This window comes from Carassius gibelio, chromosome A25 (genome assembly GCF_023724105.1).
Source record: "Carassius gibelio isolate Cgi1373 ecotype wild population from Czech Republic chromosome A25, carGib1.2-hapl.c, whole genome shotgun sequence".
NCBI lineage: Eukaryota > Metazoa > Chordata > Actinopteri > Cypriniformes > Cyprinidae > Carassius > Carassius gibelio.
Genome location: NC_068395.1, coordinates 585,812 through 613,415, shown reverse-complemented (window position 1 = coordinate 613,415; position 27,604 = coordinate 585,812). Strand labels below are relative to the sequence as shown.

The window sequence follows — 27,604 nt, the reverse complement described above, 5'->3', positions numbered from 1 at the left end:
AATTTCATTATGAAAAGGGAGGGCTGAGCCTCGATGCCTTTCATTTGCGGTCCGTGCAGCCGAAGCACGTGCTTCCGAGTGTAAAAGGCTCTCATCTGTGAGAGTAAAGCTGAAGGGGCGTGGATAAAGGCTTGAGTTACCTGCCCTAGACTTTCACCTGCGGAGGAATGGAAAGAATTTACCAAACCACCACCAGCAGCAGCAGAAGCAAGTCAAGTGAACCTGGAACATAAAACCATCGGCGAGAGAGAGGACGAGGACCTCGACGCACACCTGAAACATTCGCTCCTGCATGAGAACACAGCGTGTGTAAGCCTCAGAGAACGAGACGGAGAGAGAGCTGACCCCTGACCATGGCTCTCCGGGAACCAGAAAGACCCGTGGGAGAGACAGAAGGAGCGTGTTTACCTGTGCAGGTGGAGCGGAGTGACCGATGTGAGCTGCACTGACCGGACACCATGCTCAGACCCCGACGCTTCTGGATCTTTAACGTGCTCCTGTGTTTCGCCATCATTTATTCTCGACTCGGGTAAGCCGAGGATCTACTGTGTGTGCTTTATACACAAAGCATTGGATGTTTACACTTGAGCTGTCATGTATGTGCATTTTAGATAATTTTATAGACCATTTTAATCAATGTTCTGCCTTCACTAGTTCTTATTAAATGCAAATATCCATGTGTCTGATTAGCATGACATCATAAAAGATGCATCAGAAATTAAAAGATACATCATCATTGAAATGCCACATTTGTTGAATAAAATAGCTTTTTTAATTGCATTTGTACCGAGCTTAGGTTGGGCACGTTCTAATCTCAAACACTGCATTGCAGTTATTATGATCTAAATGCATGCAGTTGATCAGTGTGTACTGAAAGTGTTCAGAACCTGCTCACTGATCCTTTACAGCTGGAGGTTAAGGTCTTTACAGCTATGAATTCGCTCCATGCTTTTCTTCGTTAACTAGTTTAAAGGAAGATCCATGCTGTGTTTTCTCTTTCTCTCAGTAATAACAGCATGCAGAGCTGTATTTCCACATTCCTTCGCCCTCCAGTTTTGCAAGACCTCACCTGAATTCTTCAGGGATTTGTTCGTTTTCCAAGAGAGCGTCGCCTGTCATCTAGTCTATTCGGGATTTACTTGTTATATTTAACTCTTTGCTCTCATTTACTTGTTTTTATTCAGTGCATGTGCACTTGAGAAATTATACTCTCAGCAATGCAGAATGGAATTAGGATATCACCTTCATGCACAAACAGATCATAGTTCATCCACCTTCTGAAGTGGAAATGCATTCATGCCGCTGTTATTCATCTGAAACAGGAGATTATACAGCTTAGAGCAACTTATAACAGTAAACCACCTCATTGGTCACTGTTTTCCCTCAGTTTTGGCACGTTTTTCATTATGTGACGGCTCTCAGATTTATTGTGCAATCTTTAGCAGACACATGGTGGCTCACAAGACTTCATACCACTGAAAGCATGCTTTGAGATCTGGAGATAATGTGGGGTCTCGTCAGGTCACCCCTGAGGCTCCAGATCTGTCACTATACCCCTTTCCTCTCTTTCTCTGGGATGCACACAGCACATGCACATACAAGCACTGCATTAATAAACCTGGACTATAGACTGATGGGTTAACACTCGGACCAGAGACCTCATGTTTTTTCTCCTAAAAAACAATTCCTCAAAGTTAAAATAAAAACTGATTGAGACTGACTGATAGTAGTTACCAAAGAGGTACTGATGTCAATACAATCTGTAATATATAGTGTATATAGTGAAAATGGAGAATTAATGGATTCTAAGAGAAAGTGCTCAGCATCTGATGTTGCTATGGAGACTCATGCAACGCGGTTTCTGTTTGCATCTCGCGAGCGTTTATTTAACGCTACGTGAAAACACACAGATTTTGCATTCAACAAGTTAAAGCATTTACCACCGTTTTAAGAAGATCGAGTGACCAGTAAAATCAGGATCATTTTTGGACATTGTCATTATTATCATTATTACATTATTACATTAGTATTGGTTTGCATATCCCAGTAACATTATGTTATGTTCTGAAAGTCTTTTAAATTACGTTTTTGGCGCTAAAATAGATGTCTGCGCTGGACGAATGCAGAAAATACCTTTATAAAGTAGAGCAGGACGCGGCTGTACTGACACGCGCGGATTCAAAGTAAATCAAATGGATGTTTTCGGTGGAATGCATGTGCATGGGACTTCTGTGGCACCCGGTTGCCTCTCCAGCGGGCGCGCGCTTTCAGAGTGGCCCCTTTTTCCGAAAGTGGGCGGATGGTGGTGTGATGGTGCCGTCCTCTGCCCAATGCCCAAAGAGTAGAGAGCCGCTTCTGTTTCCATCCCCAAATCGCCCCAAAACCCATCAGCCCGCTCCGACTGAACGAAGCGCGCGATGACACAGCGCGTCTCCTTCGCGCACGCACGCGCAGCCTGAGAGAAGCTCCGCTCGCGAGCATCATCCTCACGGACGCGCAGCTGGAGCTAAGCGCGCGCGTCTCATTCTCACTCTCATCCCGTCAGAAAAGCGCCCGCATGTCACCATGATCCTCTTCTCCTCGCGCAGTGTGCTGCTGTCTGTCTATTACCCGCAGATCTTCCTCATCCTCACCAGCGGGAGCTACCTGTAAGTGTACAAACCTCCAAATCTGTTGAATTCACGCTCGTGCGATGCAACTCTTTCACGATGACTTCAGCGCGCCTTTATATGAATCGCTTTACAAAACCAATGCATGTTTTGAAATCTATTAGTAGGACCGGTGATGGAAGGACACCTAACACGTGCACGTGTGAAAAACATCCCACATCCTTCACAATATCCCAAAGGAACATGAACAGGATTCCCATTCTAATTTAAGATCCCACTTGATGAATGCATCTATGATTTCTGATGGAATACTGGAGTTTTTAATGTGCACTCTTACTAGGAATCATCATAGCTCTGTTGGGAATTACATTTGAAAAGATCTAGTTTTTGTTTTTATCTTTGGAACTTTAAGGAAAATTCAGGCTTGAATCCTTTAGAATTGCTGGCTTTTATTTATAATTATTATTATTATTTTGTTTTTTTGCACTATGAATTTGGTTGATAGATGTATGAAGTGAGCAGAGCTTGAATCTAGACAAAGAAGAAGCTCAAATATAAGATAGATTTAATTTGCATCACTACATCATTCCCAGACGATGGATTGATAAAACATGAACCTTTAGCATTGATCCAAGGAGATTTCTGCATCTGGACTGGTTTTTCTGAATGAACCTGTTTTATTCTGATTATTTAATATGGCTGAATCATTTTTAGGGGCAGTATAGATAGAAATACCTCTTTAATATAACAACACTTGAATATTTCCACTTGTTCCAGTGTAGAAGAGTGTATTAAAGTGCAAATCTGGTTGAGTTCAGTGTTGAAGCTGAATGAAGAGAATTTAATTTGTCCACTGAGGGGCAGAGAAGCTCAGTAAGATCCATAAATAAAGTGTGTGTTCAATAAGAAGTTACGGTTCCTTGGTTCAACCTTCACCTGCGTTAAACACCGACTTAAAGATGTTTTGCATGCAATGCATTGAATTACAATAATACTAATGAAGTAGGGCACAGTGGGGCTAGTTGTCACGCTGAATATTTCTCATTTAATGTTTATTTCTATGCAGACACAAAGCCTAAAGCAATTGAACATCACCACTGTTATTGCTCAAGGGGAAAAAAAGGTATGGTTAATGCACATTGATCCCTATAGCGGGGTAAGTTGTCACAATGTATGGGACAATCTGTTCCTATAACAGGCCATTTTAAGTCTTTTCAGCATAGTGTAAACAATGAAGAATATAGAAGTTAACATACGTGCATCACATTGAAATTAATTGAAATGGAATAAACTGCATGTGACAACTTGCCCCGACCTATGTATGATTTCATGATACATTTGACAAAAATGTGCATTAAAAAAAAAATGATTAGACAACTTGGTATTTGAAAAAGCATTGTTAGAGAAAACAAGTATTTGTGTGATTTGACCCAAAGTCTTTATGACATCTACTCTGTGTGACAACTAGCCCCAGTCTCCCCTAGATTCACACTCATGCATATTTGTACATTTACAAGTTCAAGTGCATTGTATTTCTTGTTCAACTGAACAGCATGTTTGACTGACAGTGATGCATTTGGTCTCCAAGCTGGTCTGTAATTTTTCTTCTCCCTAATAATTCCGTCTCTTTCTCCAATGACCTCCAGACCGAGGTCCTAATTTAGCAGCTGGTGACCCCAAACTCAGTTTTCTAAATAGATGTGTGTTTTTGCTGGCGTTTCAGTGGGTAAAGCATTGGTTTGCACATCACAGATGACACTAAAATTTATTCTGCACATTGCAAATTTGATACATTATGTGGAATTAATGGATTTTAAAGCAAGGTTAAAAAGGAATCACGTAGTTGGTGCTCTTCTACTAAATAATATTACAGGAGTGTTTGAGTTTTTTAGGAAGTAAGAGGAAACATGCTTTGCTATTCTATAAGAGACATAGTCTTAATAAACTGTAGTTTTAGACATATAAATAGGCCAATGAATGTCACCTGTGCCCTCTTCTGAATGCTTCGAAATGTACAGTCTGAGGTTTGAGAGTTTTCCGGTTCCACTTGGTCCATGTTGGTAGCTTCCAGTTTTTGTAGGATTAGTTTGAAGCAGAATGCACAGGGAACATTCATTTTCTTGTGTTTAAAACTAGAGTGCATTTACTCATCCTGTGGATTATTTATTCCTCATTTACCAGGAAATCCTACTCGTGGATGAAATCTTCCTCATGAGATAGAACAGATTTATTTAGTCATATTTTATGTGGACCACAATTAAACTTACAGTCGGGGCAATTCAAATGTTGGTAAAAACATGGTTATTTTCAGATGGGAAAATAGCATGTGTGTTACTTGCTGAAGGATAAAGATATTCTGTGCTGCCTGTAAACCTGAAGACTAGTTAAGTAGCCGTTAAACATGACACTAGCTGGTCTCAGTTTGTGTTTAAGAACAAACTTAGGTTGATGTGGATCTTTTACTATTGATTTTCTTAAATTATCTTTGTCAATTTGAGTCACAAAATGAGTCAGTAGTTGACAAACTGTAGTGCACGAAGCTGTAAAGTTAATGTGAGGATGTGTATAAGCTCAGATCATTTGGTTTTGGAGAAGAGTTTGACGAGACATATTAAAATCTCTTCTTATTATATATATTTTACATTTATTTATTTATTTGCCAAGGAAAACTTGTCACAATTTTGAGGTGTTTTGAATGTTTTGTAACATGTTTTGTGTGTTGCTATGAAGTTGCTATGATGTTTTGTAGCTTCTGTGGTCGAACCATTTTTAGTGATACATTTTGATATTTAATAACAAAAGATTGAGATCAGATTTTTTTAAAGGTTTTTAATAGAGGTTTCTGCTTCTTACCAAAGATGGATTTATTTGATTAAAAAGTACAGTAAAAATAGTAAAATATAATTTAGTTTTCACCTGTGATATCTGTTCAAATGTAATCTGAAATCTGAAATCACAGCATCATCTTCAGTGTCACATCAATCTTCAGAAATCATTTTAATATACTGATTGATTTGCTGCTTTTCAGATTTTTATGTGCTGTGTTTATATTTTTGCGGAACATTTTTCCAGGGTTCTTTGATGAATAGAAAGTTCAAAAGCTTTTTCTTGAGAAATCTTTTGTAACATTATAAATGTCTTTACTGTCACCTTTGATCCTTTTAATGCATCCTAGAAATGCATTTCTATAAATAAGCATATTTGCAATCAATATTTATCTCACTTTGCATTGTATTCTCGAGCATGCATAGGATGCTGTTTCTAGAATCTTTTTAAAGGTGCCTATGATGCTCTCTAGTTAGGAAGTGCACTAGGTTTGGAGCAGATCTTTGGATTTGGCAGCAAACCTCACAGTCCTCACAGCGGCTCACCTAATGCCCAAACACACTGGTTTGGATGGCTTTGGAGACGCTTCATTGCACTGCTATGTTAACGTGTGGTCGAGTGTTAGTTTGTGTTCACTGAAGGGTTTAAATAAACATACACTTTTAGCTGCTCGCGTCTCCATTATATGCCGAAACAGGAGATGTTTCTTAAACACAGAGCGAGAGAGGGGTCCCTTGACTGCATCCCACATGTGGTTTTGTATTTAAGAGTAATTCTTAAGCCTTTGTGGACATGGAAACACAACCAGAAAAGAAGCAAACCAGCCGTATCTGATTTCCCATGAACATTCTCGTCTTTGGTTCCATGCCGTTTGATCTATTTTGACGGGGAATCCACAAGTGGCAGCTATTCTCCCAGCAGTGACACTTTTGTGCGTGCCAGTTTTTGCTGACACATGCATTGCTTGTTGCAACTCGCAGCCGGTAACGTCACTCTTCAAAGTTGGCATGCATCTTTACAGTCCTCGTCTCTGACATGTTTGAAAGGCACATATCTGAACGGGTTCAATGCTCGTAAACATAGAAGCCCGCTTGTTTAGCCGCGCGGGTTTGTGTAAACACAGAGCACTGAAAATACTCCGTGTGGATATTAAGAGTTCTGTCGAGGGCTGTATCAACACGAGAAGCCGTGTGATGACAGAGATGTGTGCGTTTGGAACATGACCCACTTTGTGTGGTCACAGTTGCATGAAAATATGAGTTGAATCAAAAAAGAGGCATGAAAAATATGATCTTTATAACCAGTAACAGATTGTTCTGTCTTGTCGTGTATTTTGCACTCTTGTTTTCTATTCTGTTCTGTTTTATTCTGTTCAGTCATGTTCAGTGGCGCTGTCCCGTTTTACTTTATTCTGTTATGCTCTATTCCGCTGTGTCGCGTTCAGTGGCACTGTCCCGTTTTACTGTATTCTCTTATGCTCTATTCCGCTGTGTCGCGTTCAGTGGCGCTGTCCCGTTTTACTGTATTCTGTTATGTTCTATTCCGCTGTGTCGCGTTCAGTGGCGCTGTCCCGTTTTACTGTATTCTCTTATGTTCTATTCCGCTGTGTCGCGTTCAGTGGCGCTGTCCCGTTTTACTGTATTCTGTTATGCTCTATTCCGCTGTGTCGCGTTCAGTGGCGCTGTCCCGTTTTACTGTATTCTGTTATGTTCTATTCCGCTGTGTCGCGTTCAGTGGCGCTGTCCCGTTTTACTGTATTCTCTTATGTTCTATTCCGCTGTGTCGCGTTCAGTGGCGCTGTCCCGTTTTACTGTATTCTATTATGCTCTATTCCGCTGTGTCGCGTTCAGTGGCGCTGTCCCGTTTTACTGTATTCTCTTATGTTCTATTCCGCTGTGTCGCGTTCAGTGGCGCTGTCCCGTTTTACTGTATTCTATTATGCTCTATTCCGCTGTGTCGCGTTCAGTGGCGCTGTCCCGTTTTACTGTATTCTATTATGCTCTATTCCGCTGTGTCGCGTTCAGTGGCGCTGTCCCGTTTTACTGTATTCTCTTATGTTCTATTCCGCTGTGTCGCGTTCAGTGGCGCTGTCCCGTTTTACTGTATTCTATTATGCTCTATTCCGCTGTGTCGCGTTCAGTGGCACTGTCCCGTTTTACTGTATTCTATTATGCTCTATTCCGCTGTGTCGCGTTCAGTGGCGCTGTCCCGTTTTACTGTATTCTGTTATGTTCTATTCCGCTGTGTCGCGTTCAGTGGCGCTGTCCCGTTTTACTGTATTCTGTTATGCTCTATTCCGCTGTGTCGCGTTCAGTGGCGCTGTCCCGTTTTACTGTATTCTATCATGCTCTATTCTGCTGTATCACGTTCAGTGGTGGTGTACTGTTTTATTTCCACTTTTCAGTTATACATTGGGCTGTTCAATTCTATTCTGTTCAGTTTTTAACTTTTTATCCTATTCTACTTTACAGATATATCTTGTATTATTATATTCTGTGTTACAGCTGTGTTAATCTATTTACTTTTGTTAAATTCTATTTTATTTTGTTAAATTATATTCCTGGTCACTTTTATTCTATATCTTCTTAGTTATGCTGTTATGGTCCGTTCAGTTCTATACTATTATAATAATTTACATTCCGTTTTTCTTTTTCTATTTGCTTTTGTTCTGTTCTGCTCTATTATATTCTATCCTGTTGATTTCATTTTATAGTAAAGTTTTTTTTTTTTTTTTGGCCTATTCACTTCTGTTCAGTTTTGTTTTGTTCATTATAGTTTACTCACTTTTATATGTCATTTTCAGTAATTCTGTTTTGGTCTATTCATTTCTTTTCTATTTTATTAATTTACATTCAGATATGTTTTTTCGTTCCTATTCAGTTGTTTCCCTTCTGCTCTACATTTGATTATTCTATTCTATATTACAATTATGAGTGGGCCAATTCACTTCAGTTCAGTTCTATATTGTGTTCAATTTGTATTCTGTTTTGTTCCAATATGTCATGTTCATTTATGGTCTATCCAATTCTTTTAAATTTTATTTATTTTTGTTCAGTTATGTTTTTCTTTTCTACTCTACTAGTTTTACGCTCTGTAGTTACAGTATGTCCTGGTCTATTCTATCAATTTGTCCAGTTCTATTCTGCTCATGTTTTATTCTATGACATGTTTAGGAGTGCCTTTTCTATCTTTTCAGTTCTATTCTATTTTATTTTTTCATGTTCAGTCATGTTTGTTTTTGCATTTTTATGCATGGTACATTCCATTTTATCACATGAATGTGTTGGCATATTTACTTATGTTAAATTCTGCTTTGTTCATTTCTATTCTACTCCCCTTTATTCTGTATCTTGTTGAGTTATGCTGTGTTCTGGTTTATTAATTTCTATTCTATTTGATTCATTAGCATTCAGTTATGTTTATAATTTTATTTTCAACTTTTTTCAACTTGGCTTATGTCTTATTTCTATTCTATTCTATTGTCATTACTTCTTTTTAATTCGGTTCTGTTTTTATTAGTTATGTTCTACTCACTTTCATTCTGTGTCATGTTCAGTTATGCTGTTCCGCTGTACGCTGTGATGCAAGTATCTCACGAATGTTCATCCAGTCTTTAGTGTCTGTGTCTCTTCTGTCCCACAGGGCTCTTTCCTCTGTGGTGGCCCTTGGTGCAAACATCATCTGCAATAAGATCCCGGGTCTCGCCCCCCGCCAGCGAGCCATCTGCCAGAGCCGGCCGGACGCCATCATCGTGATCGGAGAGGGGGCACAGCTGGGCATCAACGAATGCCAGTATCAGTTCAGATTCGGCCGCTGGAACTGCTCGGCGCTCGGCGAACGCACCGTCTTCGGACAGGAGCTGCGAGTAGGTCAGTGTTTGGTTTGTTTTCGGGCGCTGTGTGGAACAAGATCTGGATGCAGAAAATATTACCACTGGGTTCTTGATTGAAACCCATACAAATGTCCTTAAGCATCGTCATTCATCTCAGTGCAGTTCTGTGAATCTTTCGATAAATGTCCGGGTAATTCATCTAAAATCAAGAGGAAAAACAATAAATATTAATCCTGTTTTTTTTTTTTTTTTTTTTTTTTTTTTTGACCATTAAGATTAAGATTTTTTTTACATTTTTTTATTCTCATTATTACGTCCAGATGTTTTCTCTTTTCTCTTTTCTATTTTAATAACCATAATACTTTTTTATTATTATTCATATAAAACTAAATTGTGATCTGCAATACTACTAATACTGTTAATAATACTATTCATGTATAATGTTTTTTTGCAATAGTATAATATTTTGGTTAATTTCAACATTTAGTATTGCATCTTATAACATTATGTCATAGATCTGAGACGACGTGAACTAACAATAAAAAGTTGTGTTTTTATTAACTAATGTTAACAAAGATCAGTAAATACTGTAACAAATTAATTGCACATTTTGTCAGTTAATTTTAGTGTTAATTGATTGTTAGTTAATTTTAATATTACTGTTAATTTTATTGTTATTTTATAAAGACCAATAAATGACCAATAAATACAATGTATAAAATAAAAATCTATAGGACAGATAGTTAACAATTAAAATAATGCATCCTTTTTTTAATTGTTACAGTAGTGTTTAGGAAAAGACATTGACATTTTTAATATTAAATAATTATGAAATACATTCCAGACCCAGCCTTTTACTGTGACAAAAGAAAATCTCCGGACTCTTTTCAGAAACGGCCAAATGTGGTGTTATGAAAGAAGGCAGTCTTTGTGCTGTGGGCAAACCCTGCTTACACACACCACGCTGTACGTGCACACACTCGACCCTCAAAGGCTTGCGAAAGCATGTTTGTGCTGGTCTGATTATTAATATAGTGCTGATTAAGTGGAACTGGATTCACCTCGGTTCGTTTGATTACACATTGACCATACACATACACACCAGTTAAAAAAAAAATGCTATCAGCTAACTGCACTAACATTATGTTTGGAACCACATACTAACTATTTCTGCAGTATCTATAGTATATATAGTATGTATAATGTGCTGTTTTACTGAATTCTGTGCATGCACAGGCTAGCAAAGAAAGCTTTATCTCACAATGCAATGTGCTTTCTCTCTCTCTCTCCCTCTCTTGTATTTATACAGTCAAAATGAGCTACAACTGGGCAAGCATTTACATTTTCATGGCTTTTGTGTGAAGAGGCATTCCTGAGTGGGTTGCAGGGTGCTTAGCTCTTTCACACTGTCATTTATATATTTCCTCTCATTTAGAAGTGTTTTGTCGCTGTTAAACTGAGGTCAAACGCTCTGTAAACTCCATCACTTCTGCCCCACTATAGGCATCTCTTTGATATTTGACACTCCTGTGGTGAATCTTTGAACTTTGTTTACTCTCCTCTAAACTACGGATGGATGGAATTCTCATTTTTGTTCATTTATAAACTACTTTTATTGGATTTTGCGTCCTGTTGTCTAAAGCAAAAATGTTAAATTATGTTGGTTGTCCTGAACTGATTTATTTTCCTTATTTTTGTATTTTATTATAATATCTATTTTATTTATTAATTTATTTATTAGCCTTTTTCTATTTTATGGCAATCAGTTCATTTATATTTTTTATTAATATTATATGTTTGGTTTGTAAACAATTTACTTATATGTTTAACATTTATTATAATTATTATGTGATTATTTCAATGTTTTTTTTTTATTTAATCAATTTAATTATTAAATTTAACCTTTTTATTTAATAATCTTGTTTTTCTCTGATATACTGTTGTGACTAACCTATAATAAACAACTTCTCAAGAAGAAAAAAAAAATCCTCAAGAACCATAAAGCAAAACCTTGCACAGAAACTTCTGCAAAAATCTTGTTTTAAGACTGTTGAGCATCTCTCAACTAACATAAGTTTTTTTAAATGCTAGTAACGTTATTCAAATCTGGCTCTATTTCATTATAGTTGACGGTAAGTGAATCTGTCACTTTGGTGATGGTGACAGACATTGAAGTAACTGCAGAAGTCGCCAAAAAACGCAGATACACACAGATCTGAGACAGTCACTGACTCATTCCTGTGTTGTTCTGTACGTGAAGCCTGTGAATTGTCCTTTTGTGTTGCCATCAAAGGAATAATTCAGCCAAAAATGAAGAGGAAAAACTTTTGATGGCTACCTTGATGTTGACTGTGCTCTTGGCTGTGTTTTTGATATCGATATGGATCGTTTTGGCCATCTGAGAGTTGATTTTGTGTGGTCTTGACATTAAAACCCTTTGCTCTTTAGAAGCTGTGTCTGAGGATGAAGTCTGTTCCGGGAATATCTGAGTCCATTCATAATGGACTGCATGAAATGCCTCATGCACAGAGACTCCAGGATTTTTTGGTGATTGTAAATCCTCCAGATTGTAACCACTAAATTGTTCCTGCTCGTAAGGAGCTCGTCTACAGGCGATCGGGGCGGCCGCTTGACTCCGTTGTTTTCGAAGAGATGATGATCAACAGACCGCAGAGTTAATTCTCCTTCTCTCTCTCTCTCTGGTCAGTTTGGATGCGTTCGGCTGTTCTCTGCGGCGCACGTTAATAGCTGGGCTATTGAGTATTTCTGAGTCCCTGAAGAGATGGTTCAAAGACGGATTCAGTTTCAATCCAAAGAAAAGTGGATCCTCAATTTCGGAAACGGTCTGTGAATAAATATCCATAGAAAGGGCATGTCTTAAATCTGGCAGTGCACATACTGAGAGCTGACCTGGTGAGCTGTCTATGTAGGCAACATTAGAAGGCATCACAGCCCAAGGTGAAGGCTGATCCTGTCTGTCTGTCGTCTGTCTGTCTGTTTTCTGTCTGACTGTCTTCTGTCTTCTTTCTTTCTGTCTTCTGTCTGTCTCTCTGTCTGTCTTCTGTCTGTCTCTCTGTCTGTCTTCTGTCTGTCTCTCTGTCTGTCTGACTGTCTGCTGTCTTCTGTCTTCTTTCTGTCTGTCTGTCGGTCTGTCTGTCTTTTGTCTGTGTGTCTGTCTTCAGTCTGTCTGACTGTCTTCTGTCTTCTTTCTTTCTGTCTTCTGTCTGTCTCTTTGTCTGTTTGTCTGTCTCTCTGTCTGTTTGTCTGTCTTCTGTCTTCTTTTTGTCTGTCTGTCTGTCTGTCTCTCTGTCTGTCTTCTGTCTGTCTGTCCATCTGTCTTGTGTTTTTTTTGTCTGACTGTCTTCTTTTTGTCTGTCGGTCTGTCTGTCTTCTGTCTGTCTGTCTGTGTGTCTGTCTGTCTGTCTGTATTCTGTCTTCTTTCTGTCTGTCGGTCTGTCTGTCTTCTGTCTGTCTGTCTGTCTGTCTGTGTGTCTGTCTTCTGTCTGTCTGTCTGTCTTGTGTCTTCTGTCTGTCTGTGTGTCTGTCTGTCTGTCTTCTGTCTGTCTGTCTGTCTGTCTTCTGTCTGTCTGTCTGTCTGTCTGTCTGTCTGTCTGTCTTCTGTCTGTGTATCTGTCTGTCTGTCTTCTGTCTGTGTATCTGTCTTCAGTCTGTCTGACTGTCTTCTGTCTTCTTTCTTTCTGTCTTCTGTCTGTCTGACTGTCTTCTGTCTTTCTGTCTATCTCTGTCTGTTTGTCTGTCTCTCTGTCTGTTTGTCTGTCTTCTGTCTTCTGTCTTCTGTCTGTCTGTCTGTCTGTCTGTCTTCTGTCTGTCTGTCTGTCTGTCTGTGTATCTGTCTTCTGTCTGTCTGTCTGTCTGTCTGTCTGTCTTCTGTCTGTGTATCTGTCTTCAGTCTGTCTGACTGTCTTCTGTCTTCTTTCTTTCTGTCTTCTGTCTGTCTCTTTGTCTGTTTGTCTGTCTCTCTGTCTGTTTGTCTGTCTCTCTGTTTGTCTGTCTTCTGTCTTCTTTTTGTCTGTCTGTCTGTCTGTCTGTCTGTCTCTCTGTCTGTCTTCTGTCTGTCTGTCCATCTGTCTTGTGTCTTCTGTCTGACTGTCTTCTTTTTGTCTGTCGGTCTGTCTGTCTGTGTGTCTGTCTGTCTGTCTGTCTGTCTGTATTCTGTCTTCTTTCTGTCTGTCGGTCTGTCTGTCTTCTGTCTGTCTGTCTGTCTGTCTGTGTGTCTGTCTTCTGTCTGTCTGTCTGTCTTGTGTCTTCTGTCTGTCTTCTGTCTGTCTGTCTGTCTTCTGTCTGTGTATCTGTCTTCAGTCTGTCTGACTGTCTTCTGTCTTCTTTCTTTCTGTCTTCTGTCTGTCTCTTTGTCTGTTTGTCTGTCTCTCTGTCTGTTTGTCTGGCTGTCTGTTTGTCTGTCTCTCTGTTTGTCTGTCTTCTGTCTTCTTTTTGTCTGTCTGTCTGTCTGTCTGTCTCTCTGTCTGTCTTCTGTCTTCTGTCTGTCTGTCCATCTGTCTTGTGTCTTCTGTCTGACTGTCTTCTTTTTGTCTGTCGGTCTGTCTGTCTTCTGTCTGTCTTTCTGTCTGTCTGTCTGTGTGTCTGTCTGTCTTCTGTCTGTCTGTCTTCTGTCTGTCTTGTGTCTTCTGTCTGTCTGCCTTGTGTCTTCTGTCTGTCTGTGTGTCTGTCTGTCTTTCTTGTTTCTTTTGTCTGTTTGTCTGTCTGTCTGTCTGTCTGTCTGTCTGTTTGTCTGTCTGTCTGTCTGTCTTGTGTCTTTTGTCTGTCTGTCTTTATGTCTTATTTCTCCTGTCTTCTGTCTGTGTGTCTGTCTGTCTATGAAATATTTCTAATCAAGCTAAGTACATTCAAACAACTTCCTAGCAACATGTTAATAATGCTTGGAAAATGGTAAAAAAAACTAATCATGTTAAGACATGCTAGCAACATGTTAACATCTCATTAATCATGCTATCAACATGCTAGCAACATGTTAATCATGCTAGCAAGTTAATCCGCAAAATTTACTTATCTAGTTTTTTATTTATTTATTTTTTTTAGATTTTTTTACACTTTTTGTAACGACATGCAGAACAAAATATTTAAATATTACAATATAATACAACACAATACTATATACAATATGGAAAGCAAGAGATGATTTCATTTAGAAAGCCATACAGGTTTGTAATGACATGAGGACAAGTAAATGACAAAATGGTCTTTTTTTGGATGAACTGTTTCTTTAATTGCCTAGTGAAGCTGAATTTATCTAATCTAAGATCACAACAGTTGTCGAAATGGAAAAACTGATACTATCTGTTAGTTTTGAGTGTGATTAAGGGTATGTTGAGTGTGTGTGAGTGTGTGTGTGTGTGTGTGTGTATTTGTGAGTGAAGGTGCTGACAGAATGAAGTGCTCGTCGCTCACACACCTTTTGTGTGTCTTCCAGGTGATTCATGGCACTCATGTTAAAGGAGTTTGTCGCCAGTTTCAGAGAAACATTAGCAGAGTTCAACCTCTCCTGCCCTTTCTCGTTTCACAAAACACTTTGCTGTGGGGCAGGTGAGCCTCTTAACCACATGATGAATTCCCAGTCATTCCCCAAACCGCACTAAAAGCCCCAGATAAGATTAATATGGCTGCCGGAATCCAGAGGGATGGAGTCAGAGCGTGCCGATGATAGCAGGCGATTTACACTCGCTTTTTTCTTCTGTATTCGAGCCGCTGCAGGTCACTCACACAACTAACATTTATTACTCAGAAGTTGCTCTTTATGGAGTTTTCAGTTATGTTTAATTGAAGTACTAATCTTGTCTCAGATGTTTCTCAAAGGCTGAAACTAATGTATATTTTTTTATTTTATTATTTATTTTAAACTGTATGGTTTTGATGAATTTACATTTAGATTAATTGCATAATAATTGAAATTATAATTTCTATTTAATAAAATTTTTAATACACTTATTTAATTGTAAGGGACACAGGTCAATTTAGCTCAAAGGGAATCATTTAATAATTTAAAGGGAATTTGAACAGAATCACTGTTTCACAGCTGATCACTGAGACGCGCCTGCGATTGACTGAACGAGCCGTTTAACATCAAATCTGCGCTGGATATTAACATCCAAACTATAGTGAAACACTATCAATTAGCACAATAACAAGATCAGCAGTTTAAGACATTAACTTGTAAGCACAAAACACAAGATACTTCTCTCTTCAATATGAATAAGGCTTTATTAGATAAATCTAAGACATAGTATAAACTAATCTAACACATAAACGCACGCACTCACACATTCACACAAGTTGCAGGAAGATCAAAAGTTAGGGAAAGATGAGATTAAGAGAATGGAAATATGGAATCCCAAGTTTACAGCAATATGTTAAATTGCATAGACATGAACAACCATCAATCACGTAATTAGCGCTCGCATTGAGTTCCTCAGTGAGGTTAAAATTATATTAGATACACCAGTAAAGGTCACAGTCTGGAGGTAAAGTTACTTGCGTCTCCTGTGTAAAGGGAGTCGGTTTCCCGATGCCGCTGATTGGCTGGAAGTTCAGTAGTCGTTGAAGTGACGTCTTGGGAAGCCCTGGTTGGGTGTTGGATGAAAATGCAGAGTTGTGTGGCTGGTTGAAGTTGAACTCGATTACAAAACTTAACTCAGAACATGAAACTCTCAAACGGAAAAGAAAAAGTAAAGTTTGACGAGACTAGGTGGTGTTCCTTCTCATCGTGCCTAAGTAGCAGCAGGCCGAAGCACGCTGGAGCCGCGCTCAAAGAACAGCTAACAGTGATGACTAACAGCATGGTTAAAAGCTAAAACTAAGAAGCAAAGCTAAAAGCAAACTAAAAGCAAACATGACCAATAGCAGAAGCTAAAAGCAAGATTTTATGGTGTCCTGAGTATTTAAACTGGCCTGGTGGCCACACCTCAAATGTTGTCTTGACCAATCAGATATTGTCTTGGTTTGGGGGTATCATAAATCATATGTTATCTTATCAAGCACGTGGTCCGAATTTTCCCGCTCTTGCAGGGTCTAATTTTGAACATGATTCCTATAACACAAATATGATACATTTGACAAATAACTGATGGTAATGACTGTTTCAAACTAACAGATTCGAACACGTACACACTAAACATGAATATGAATCCTTAAGCTATCCAATAGTTATTAAAATACATACACAATAAGTGATTATAACATGATAGTCAAATGTGTGGGTTACATATAAATGAATATGGAGTAAAGCAATGAACTGATATTCATTTTTAAGTCTTTTTGGGTTCATTTTGGTCCATATATATGTAGAAAAGACAGTTTTCTGTGGCATTATCTGACAAAGATCCTTCATGAGTCACTCCACTCTTCATCGACTATGAAGCCCATATAATAGATGTTTCTCGGGTTGCTTGTTGTTGTTCTTTGCATTAGACCAAAGTTTGGTCTAAGATGAATTAATGTCTTTCTCTCTCTTCATTTGTGGTGAAATCAAATGCTCCTGGAATTCACAGGGCAGAATTTTGCATAATCTGAACCTAATTTCAAATTACTCTCCATTGAAGCCTAACAATATACCGACATGGTTTTATATTCAGAAAACCTTGAGGTCTAATTTTTGACCAAATAATGTTAAGCAACTAGAATATTCTGTAGAATTCAGTTTGTTTTCACACAACAGCATATTAAATATAATGTAGACACTGAGGAGTCATTGTTATATGGAAGCTTTTTTCTGACACAGGATTATAAAATGTCTGAAAAGCAATTGTGACTTTTTAATCTCACAATTTGGATTTTTTTGCCTTCAATTCTGAGTTTATAACTCACAGATCAGACTCAGAATTCTCATAGAACTGTGAGATATAAACTCAGAATTTATGAACTCAGAATCATGAGATATAAACTCGGAATTGTGAGATATAAACTCAGAATTACGAGTTTATATAAAACTCATATTCAAACTCAGAATTGCAAAATACAAACTCAGAATTGCGATGAATTCAGAATTGAAAGATATAAACTCAGAATTAAGAGATATAAACTCAGAATTAAGAGATATAAACACAGAATTGCGAGATATAAACAGAATTGTGAGATATAAACAGAATTGCGAGATATAAACACAGAATTACGAGATATAAACTCAGAATTAAGAGATATAAACACAGAATTACGAGATATAAACACAGAATTGCGAGATATAAACAGAATTGCGAGATATAAACAGAATTGCGAGATATAAACATAGAATTGCGAGATATAAACTCAGAATAGCGAGATATAAACTCAGAATAGCGAGATATAAACTCGAAATTACGAGATATAAACTCGGAATTGCGAGAGATAAACAGAATTACGAGAGAGAAACAGAATTACGAGATATAAACTCAGAATAGCGAGAGATAAACAGAATTACGAGATATAAACAGAATTACGAGATATAAACTCGGAATTGCGAGAGATAAACAGAGAATTATGAGAGATAAACAGAATTATGAGATATAAACTCAGAATTACGAGATATAAACATGGAACTACGAGATATAAACAGAATTGCGAGATATAAACTCAGAATTGCGAGATATAAACTCAGAATTGCGAGATATAAACACAGAATTGCGAGATATAAACTCAGAATTGCGAGATATTAACACAGAATTGCGAGATATAAACACAGAATTGCGAGATATAAACTCAGAATTACGAGATATAAACATGGAACTACGAGATATAAACAGAATTGCGAGATATAAACTCAGAATTGCGAGATATAAACTCAGAATTGCGAGATATAAACACAGAATTGCGAGATATAAACTCAGAATTACGAGATATAAACTCAGAATTACGAGATATAAACACAGAATTGCGAGATATAAACACAGAATTGCGAGATATAAACTCTGAATTGCGAGATGTAAACACAGAATTGAGAGATATAAACACAGAATTGAGAGATATAAACTCAGAATTGCGAGATATAAACAGAATTGCGAGATATAAACACAGAATTGCGAGATATAAACACAGAATTGCGAGATATAAACTCCGAATTGCGAGATATAAACTCCGAATTGCGAGATATAAACTCAGAATTGCGAGATATAAACACAGAATTGCGAGATATAAACACAGAATTGCGAGATATAAACACAGAATTGCGAGATATAAACTCAGAATTACGAGATATAAACTCTGAATTGCGAGATTTTAACTCAGAATTACGAGATATAAACTCAGAATTGATGAACCAGAATCGCAAAAATACAAACTCAGAATTGCGATGAATTCAGAATTGAAAGATAAAAAACTCAGAATTATGAGATATAAATTCAGAATTGTGAGATATAAACTCAGAATTATGATAATTCCAGATTTCTGAAATATAAACTCACTGTTGTATTTACAATTGCGAGATTTAAAAACTGCCAGATAAAAAGTAAAAAATATTCTTTGGCCAAAAATAAATGTAAAAAAAGATTTGCGAATCGCAAAATTGCAAGATGTAAACTAAGACTTCAGAGAAAGAAAGAAAAAAAAACATAATTGAGTGATATAAACTCTCAAAGACCGAATTGTGCAGACAGTTTTTTTTATGCCATGGTACAAGCTTCATCCTGTTGCATCTCAGAACTTTCAGAAATGCTTTGCTTTAGTGCATCAGCACCTCATGATAAAACCGAATGAGCAGGAAGTTTTCTTTAAAGTGACGTTGCATTTATCAGAAGGAAATCTCAAGCGCTTGCATTGAAGCATTAAATCCAGCTCCTGAACGCTTCTTACATGGAATTTAATGACAGGAGCTACTTGGAATAATAAACTTGGATTAAATCATCAAACATGTCTGAGTTGCAGCCAAGCATCTGCATTTTCTTGCATGCAGCGACAGTCAGAGCGCTGTCTGTGCAGGTACTGACGCTTTGAAATTGGTCTGTCTGTCACTGATAAAGTACAGATTAGTTAATCACCCTGCAGCCACAGGAAGCAGATCTGAATCTCCTCTGGAGGTATTCCTGTTCAATCAATCACTGATCTTAAATCCAGTGTGTCCGTTTAGTGCAGGTCAGGGATCAGATGTTCTCATCAGGGATTGAGAACAGAAACAGAACAGAAACTAACTGAAATGGACAGGGAAGAGGTGTGTGTGTGTGTGAATAGGATGATAAAAGCTCTTTCACAATCAGATCATCTCTCCAATCTGAATTGGACAGGTGGACATACTGTAACCCTTATCATGGACACTTTAAATATAAATAGCTGTGCATTTTCATGTCTGAAGAACATATGTGATAAGAGATCTGTTGTGGTTCTTTGATCTCTGATCTTAAAGAGCATTCAAATGTGAGCGCTTCATGAGAGCTTATCTGGATGGAGTCGTGATTAAAGAGCTGCTTGACATAGATCAAGAATGATTGAGTGATGCAGAGATTCACAATGCAGAACTCGCTCAGTGCTGGATTACACAAAGTTTGTCAACTTGTTTTCAATTGCATGTGAAGGAAACGCTTCCCTTCATGTGAGCACAGTTTTTACCGATGGCTTATCGTGCGCTGGTTTGGTTGATGTTTGCATTTGTGCTGCTGCTCATTTCCGGACACACACTCAGCCTTATTTCACAATATTTCACATCTGAATTATTTCATAATGTATTTGCTCTGAAAAGTCTAAGAAAAAAAAAGATTATTATTTAATCAGAGCAAAGGCAATTTCAACAGATCACTATTGCCAAGCAGATTCAAACTAATTTTTTTTAAATAAATAAAATAAATAAATAAAAAATAATTATATATCACATTTACATATATGTGCGTGTAAGTTATACATAGTTACATAGTTACAGAATTTCATTTAAAATGTATTTAATAATATTAACTTTTATTTTTTTATGTATACATATTTTTTATATTAAATATATTTAAACATTAAATACATATTTATATGTATGTGTGTTGATGAAGTGAAAAATTATAATAATAACAATAATAATAAAAATGAAATAAAACATTTTTAACAAAATTAAAAAATGGCACCATATATATATATATATATATATATATATATATATATATACAATTTTCCGTATAACTTAATTGACACTACAGTTTATTTAATGTCTTATTAAATCTTTAACTAAATTCAGATGAGTTTCTGGCTGCTTAGAGACAGTCATGTTTTATTATTGTTGTAAAGCTTAAAGGACACACAGTCTCTTCCTGTAATTTGTGACTCTTGACAGAGTTCTATTTTTTTGTGTGAGCGATCCCTTTAAGATGCTTGACTTGGCAAGCTTCACTAATGAGTGTGCAGTGCAGAGCCAGCGATTGTCCTCTCGCAGAAAAACAAACAAACAGATTTAGCAGCACTTGGCCGTGTTGTCCAGCCTCAAAGTGCCCTCCAGGTGGACGTAGCATCCTTCAAGTGCACTTTATCTGTTCGGCGGCATGAATGGAGCATTTGGAGCTGCCCAGGCTATCATAGGGTTCTGCAGGATTGTTTGTTCTCTCTGAGGTTGTAAATCTCTTCAGCCGTGTCAAACGTGATTTGTTTAGTGGTTGGCTCTCGTCCGCCCGAGCCAAAGCGGTCAGCAGGCATCCTTCTCTACGTAAGGTCATAGGATATATATACGTAAAACAAGGGTAGACCGAGACAGAACGTTACTCTTCCACAGAGATCTTGGATTCTGTCGCAGACACTTGCCACTAAACTCTATTAGACATCTGTTTTAATATTCCTCTCTTCTTCCCTTCCAAGTTCTTTGAGGGTTTTCTGGTCAGTCCAGTTTTCCACTGGCAGGGTTCGAGGCTATCCCAGGGTGCTTCTAGCTGGAGTCGAGTCAGGGCTTTGGGTCTGGCCTCCTCTGATGTGCTTTATTCACTTTGGCGTTTGTGAGTACGGCCCTCTCGTACCGTTAACCCGATGTGGACAGCAGCCTGATTGGGAACCGCCTGCATGGTGGATTGGAAAGATTATGAGGCTGGGGAAGACTGCAATTTTGGAAAATGTTGGAAATTGGAATTGGGATGTTTCATTTGTGAACTTGTATTCATTTTTATTTTTCAGTTTTTGATCTGAAAGTGGTGAAGTGGTGTTTTTTGTCATATTTGAAGCTATGCTGTGCTCTTTGGCTCTTTTGGCTACTTAAACCTTGCCTTTACTTATATGTTTGTTTGTTTATTTAGTTGTTTGTTTGTTTACATATGGCTTCTTTCCTTCCTTCACCTGTATTTATAATTACTATTCTATTTTATTTTATGAGACTATTTTAAACATGAATATTTGTTATTAATATAAACATTATACTATAAATATCTATATTTAAATATTAAAACAATGGAATAATTCTAACATTGAATAATAATATATCACAGTGTTATCCATCTACTGCCAAAATACAGACAACTTGTTAGAAGGGATAAACCAGTGAAAAAGAGAAATTATTTCAGGTTTTATTAGACTTACAGATGATACCAAGTACGTGGAAGCTATAATTTTTACGACCCCTTCTGAAAAAAGTGAGAGCAAAAGATCTAGAGGACTTTCGTCCTGTGGGGTTAACCTCATTACTAGCTAAATGCATGGAAAGAGTAGTTAGTTATAATCTAAAACCATACATATCAGAACAATTATATGTACTGCAATTTGCATATAAATCAGAAGGAGGAACAGAGGATGCAACGCTCACTATGGTCGATACAATTGCTAGCCATTTACAACAAGCGAAAGCTTATGTGTGTGTTCTTTTTATAGATTTTATAGATTCTTTAATACCATGCAGATACATTTACTCTTGGAACGACTCTTGGTTCTAGGTGTAAATGGGGGAATAGTTCATTGGATAAAGAATTTTCTAATAAATCGACCACAGCAAGTTTGTGCTCGGGGGTTCAAATCCGATATTATATTTTTAAACACGGGGGAACCCCAAGGATGCGTCCTGTCACCTATTTTATTTTCTGTTTATACAAGTAGTATAAGAGTGCAGCATGATAATTGCAAACTATATAAATATGCAGATGATATGGCACTTGTGGCACTTTTATGGAAAGACTTGTGTATGACCGAAACGCATGATTTGATGAGAGAGCTTGGCTCCTCTGAGATCATCAAAGGTTGCTATCGTCAGTATGTTTATTTCTCGTGGTTGATGAGTTGAAGTACTGTGGACGTCCTCTTATGTTTGCTCCACATGTCATTTGAAATAAATCTTCAGATATGTGTATGTGTGGAACCTGCCGCAGTATAAGCCCAGATGTACCTCGCTGTGTTTCTTGTGGTGGGTTTGTAAGGTGCTCTGGCAGGAGTATTCAGCACTTTGGACAGCACCTTGGCTTTTCTTTCACACTCTCTGAGAAACGTCTGCGGCTGCTGGTTAACAGAAAGGTATACAGAAGCACTGTTCAACAGCTGGGATGAAACCAGCTCAGCACACTTTTTTCATGTTTGGAAGCTAAGTTCTCATTTGAAATTATTTTTCTAAATCCATGTATTTACATTCCATATATATAGGCCGTTTTCATTTTTAATTACGGTGTAAAGATATCATGTTTTTCTTTAAGATATCGAAAATCTGAAAACATCAACTGATTTTGTTGATCATTCTTTTTTTGTTTAGTTTCTTAGACTGTAGATAAAAGATTCTGCTTTTTAAAGAAAGCATGAGTATTGTTTGCGAGATCATTGCCATGCAGTTTCTAAGGTGTTCTAATTAGAGCCCACTGTTATGTGCTTGCTTTGAAAGAATTGACAATAAAGCAGACTTGACTTGACTAATATGTTTTTAGCAAAGTGTGGTTGGTAGAGGTTTCTGGATGGTTGCTAGCATGCTGCTATGAAGTTGATAAAGTGTTGTAATTAGTTTTTAGCACGTTGTTTGGTTGCTGTGATGTTTTGGATGTCTCTAATGCTGTCCAATATGTGATCTCAACATAACAACATGCTTCTCCTCAACAAAATTTGATGGTGTAATAATATTTGGGGTTGCCTAAATCTCTCTATATATATGCATGTATTTAGCAGATGTTTTTATCCAAAGCAACTTACGGTGCTTTCAGGCTAACATTTTTAGTTTTTTGTTTTACCTAACATGCTCCCTGGGAATCGAACCCACAACCTTGCGCTACTAATGCAATGCTCTACCAATTGAGCTACAGGAACACTTGTATAAGCAACATTAAAAGTGATGCTAGCTCTATGCTGATTTAGCAAGTTTGTGCATGCAAATGTATTGATTTGGAGTCCTGTTTAGCAGATATCACAGCCTCTTCCCTCTTCCCCCAGGCAGCAGGGAGGCGGCATTCACCTACGCCATCACCGCCGCTGGGGTCGCCCACGCAGTGACCGCAGCATGCAGCCAGGGCAATATGAGCCAGTGCGGCTGCGACAGGGAGAAACAGGGCTACTACAACCAGGAGGAGGGCTGGAAATGGGGCGGATGCTCAGCGGACATTAAATACGGCATCGAGTTTTCCCGAAAGTTTGTGGACGCCCGGGAGATTAAAAAAAACGCCCGACGGCTGATGAACCTTCATAACAACGAAGCTGGCCGAAAGGTGAGGGGTTTTTTGTATGCACAAGCTTAAACCATTCAGTTTCGACATTTAACAACGTTGTTTCTGCAAGACTGCAGGATCATCCACACAACGCGTCGTAATCTTACTTCATAAGCTTTTCGAAGAACTTCGAAGCATTGGAAGAGTTTTTGCCTTGAAGAAACAAATACGATCATGTGCGTTCATTTGTTATTTCTCAGGAGCATTTTACCAACACTGGTCGTGGTCGCCTTGCAGAAACATTTATCCATTTTGTTTGACTACACGGTTTGGAGAATCAAGACAATGCAGCTTAAACTGTTTTAGATGTTGGAGACTTTAAAAAGAAGCTTGAAGCTTGGAAGCGGCTTTTAGCCACCGTTTAGTTGAAGAAACATAAGAGCATAAGTTTGGCTCTGCAAAGACATGTGTTGTGGCTTTTCTTGACTTACTAAGTAAAACAGGTGTTTTTCGGACGACATCTAAAAGATTCACCCACCAACCAACCCAAAGCAAGCTTGATCGCTCAACAACAGTCAGCCAGTTTTCAGCAACCCATTTCACTTCAGCCAATTACTGCGTGTTTTCTCGGTTCCCGCCTTGATCCCGGTTCAAGCTTGGTTTGGCCGCTCGCCGCTCTGGCCATGTTTGTTTGTTTGATAGCTGTTAGTCATCCAAGAACACAAAACAACATGCACTGAAACAGCACAACCGCATGCACTCCGGTGACAAATGGATCTAATTAATAACACAGAGCTTTATGGTGTGAGCGAAGCGAGCCTAAGCCGAGCTCCAGGGTCGCGGTTGCCAATTGGAGCCTGTCCAATCCCATCGCGGGCCGCTGCTTGGAATCATCGAGTCTAAAGCCTGTAACAGGATATTATTGCGAATCTTTCTGCAGCACTGCAAACACAGCCCTCGCTCCATTGAGTCAGGCTTTTTTCTCGTCTTTTATAGAGGGCCCACAATGGCAGTCGTGGAGCCGTGGCATCGTAGGGTAAGGGGGAATTGGACGTATGACTCTGGATGGGGGAAGATGGAAGTTGGCGCTCTGGAATTTCAATTGCTATCATCCGTGTATGTGGTTGGAGCGAGCTGGGGCCAGAACTGGTCCACATTAGTGCTGTGGATGTTAGCGTATCCAGGCTAATGTAAACAGTGGGCCTTCGGACGGCTTGTGAAGTAACACATCGTTCATTTGACTCATTGTATGTTGAATCTAAGTTAGTCATAATCATATTTCTCTGCAGAATCAACACTGATGCATTGAAGCCACGTGTTATTTGTATTATTGTATTATTTGTATTATTCAATGTATTTTATTATACTTTTTGTTGTATAGAAAATATAATGTTAAAAGTACTATATAAAATAAAATAAAATATAAATGGAGTAATATGAAAAAGCTATATAAAAGTCTGTATGTTCAATTTCACTTTTACATTTGTGTATTTATGTTTTTAATATTATTATTTTGTCCAAAAAATATAAAATAAATAAGTGTTACATGACTATATATATATATATATATATATATATATATATATATATATATATATATATATATATATATATATATATATATATTTAACTATATAGTTAAACTTTACAGTGTAGGCAGACTTATGCATGAATGTTTGTGTGTGTGTGTCTGTGTGTGTGTGTGTTGCCTTAAAATCGATTTTGCTGCCCAATAGGTTTTGGGACAAGAACACTTAAAATATATATAAAATCTTACAGCAAGAATACATTTATTCTGTTCATTTTTTTTAGCATAATTCAATCAGTGGCCAATTAGGAACTATTTTTTTTTCATTTCAAAAGGAAAACTGGCAGCCTTCATATGAGTCACAGAAAGAGGCCAGGAAGTAGAGAACAATCCTTCCGACCTCTTTTGTTATTGCACAGACTCTGTTGAAATCGAGACGTCCCAGTCGACTTTAACCGTCAATGGCCTCGCGTGGGTCAAGACGGTTTTGTGGGATTGATCAATTAGTTTACATGTGTTTTCCAGGCAAATGATAATTGCTTTTGGTAAGGGATCGAGACAGACAGAGAAAAGGCTCTGGAAAAAGTCTTTCAGCATTTCATAGTGTACTGACATCCAATGATCTAAAAATCTAAAAATAAAACCTCTCGTTCTCTGTGCAATACACTCTACATGTTTGCTTGATGATTCGAACCCTTTCTCCATCTGCGGTGCAGGTTTCTTCCGCTTTATTTCCATTTGCTGATGGTTGTTGGGTAGCTTCGTCGCGGCAAAAGATCTGCATTAAACTGCACGTCTAACTGGGAGTTTCATAGTGTTTGGTTAAAGGAGATATATATTTGTGTTTCCTGCAAATAATCATTTCATTATTTGACTGTCAACCGTACCAGCATAGTGAAAGTACAACAGTGTACTTCTCAAATGTTAGGCAGAATACAGTATATTGTTAGCTAGTATTTTAGGTCACACTTTATTTAAAGGTCTGGTTCTCTCGCTGTTAACAAAGCATTAACTTTGCCTCAATAAACTCCTAATTTGCTGCTTATTAACAGTTAGTAAGATGGTTGTTAAGTTAGGTATTGGTAGTGATGTAGAATATGGTCATGCAGAATATGTGCTTTATAAGCACTTCTAAACTAATTCTAGGCATGCTATAAGCAACTATTTAATAGTGAGAATTGGAATTCCTACACTAAAATGTTACTGTATTTTATAGTGGATATCAAGCGGGGACCAACACAGGACCAGAGATCGTACAATGCAAAAAAAAAAAACCACAGAATAAATTATATATTTTGGATTTGAGACTTTAGCCTTTGCAACTCTACAGATCTTCTTTATGCACCAAGAGCTTGTTACACTCCAAAGAGAAAGGAAAAATGTATCATGAGCCCTTTAATATATTATATTAATTACTAATATATTCACTTTTTTTTGTAAAAGAAAATCTAAATTAAAAATAAATAAAAAACTAAACTTAATAAAATTTATGAATTACTTATAATTATAATTACTTATATTATTAACTGTTTCCCACAGGTCCTGGAAGAGCGGATGAAGCTGGAATGCAAGTGTCATGGCGTCTCGGGCTCCTGCACCACCAAAACCTGCTGGACCACGTTACCCAAGTTCCGCGAGATCGGCTACGTCCTGAAGGACAAGTACAACAAAGCGGTGCACGTGGAGGTGGTCCGTGCCTCTCGCCTGCGACAGCCCACCTTCCTCAAAGTGAAGAAGACACACGGTTATCAAAAGCCTTTAGAAACAGACTTGGTCTACATCGAGCGCTCGCCCAACTACTGCGAAGAGGACGCCAAAACGGGCAGCGTTGGGACGCAGGGGCGGCTGTGCAACCGGACATCATCGCACACGGACGGTTGTGACCTCATGTGCTGTGGGCGGGGCTACAACACGCATCAGTACACCAAAGTGTGGCAATGCAACTGTAAATTCCAGTGGTGCTGTTTTGTGAAATGCAACACCTGTAGCGAGAGGACGGAGGTGTTCACCTGCAAATGAATCGGTTGCACAGCAGAATCTATATTTGCTTTAAGAGTTGAAATACGAGCCCAGAAGTACGTGCACTGACTCGCGCTAAAGGACTGCAGGATGCTCGCCGAGCATGCTGGGATTTGTAGTTTGGGACTCGGCGTCGTCTCAAAACGCCACGGAGGAACTCGTCGAAGGAGCTCAACGCAAATCGAGGATTTTTATTTGTAATGCCAACTGGAATCTGTTAGAGTATGTTAGCTATCCAGTCACACTGGGTCTGTCTGTTTGAACACTGAAAATAAATTATTATATATTA

The 27,604-nt window shown here is 38.1% G+C and overlaps 1 protein-coding gene across 2 annotated transcripts; it reads left to right on the top strand.

Moving 5' to 3' along the window:
* On the top strand, nucleotides 1-27,604 carry LOC127947227 (protein Wnt-7b-like). Of its 2 annotated transcripts, none has more exons than XM_052544215.1 (4): nucleotides 1-529; nucleotides 9,078-9,304; nucleotides 23,557-23,828; nucleotides 26,836-27,604. In XM_052544215.1, the coding sequence occupies exons 1-4, from the start codon at nucleotides 459-461 to the stop codon at nucleotides 27,313-27,315; spliced, it is 1,050 nt and encodes a 349-aa protein (XP_052400175.1). In that variant the 5' UTR covers nucleotides 1-458; the 3' UTR covers nucleotides 27,316-27,604. The 2 variants fall into 2 exon arrangements, with proteins under 2 accessions (XP_052400175.1, XP_052400174.1); XM_052544214.1 differs by lacking the exon at nucleotides 1-529 and adding an exon at nucleotides 2,317-2,648.

Bases quoted from the DNA above. Each gene is read 5' to 3' on its own strand.
- LOC127947227 (XM_052544214.1), top strand. From the start codon at position 2,566: ATGATCCTCTTCTCCTCGCGCAGTGTGCTGCTGTCTGTCTATTACCCG. The intron at 2,649-9,077 runs GTAAGTGTACAA...TCTGTCCCACAG, and splicing joins CTCACCAGCGGGAGCTACCT to GGCTCTTTCCTCTGTGGTGG. The intron at 9,305-23,556 runs GTCAGTGTTTGG...CTCTTCCCCCAG, and splicing joins CGGACAGGAGCTGCGAGTAG to GCAGCAGGGAGGCGGCATTC.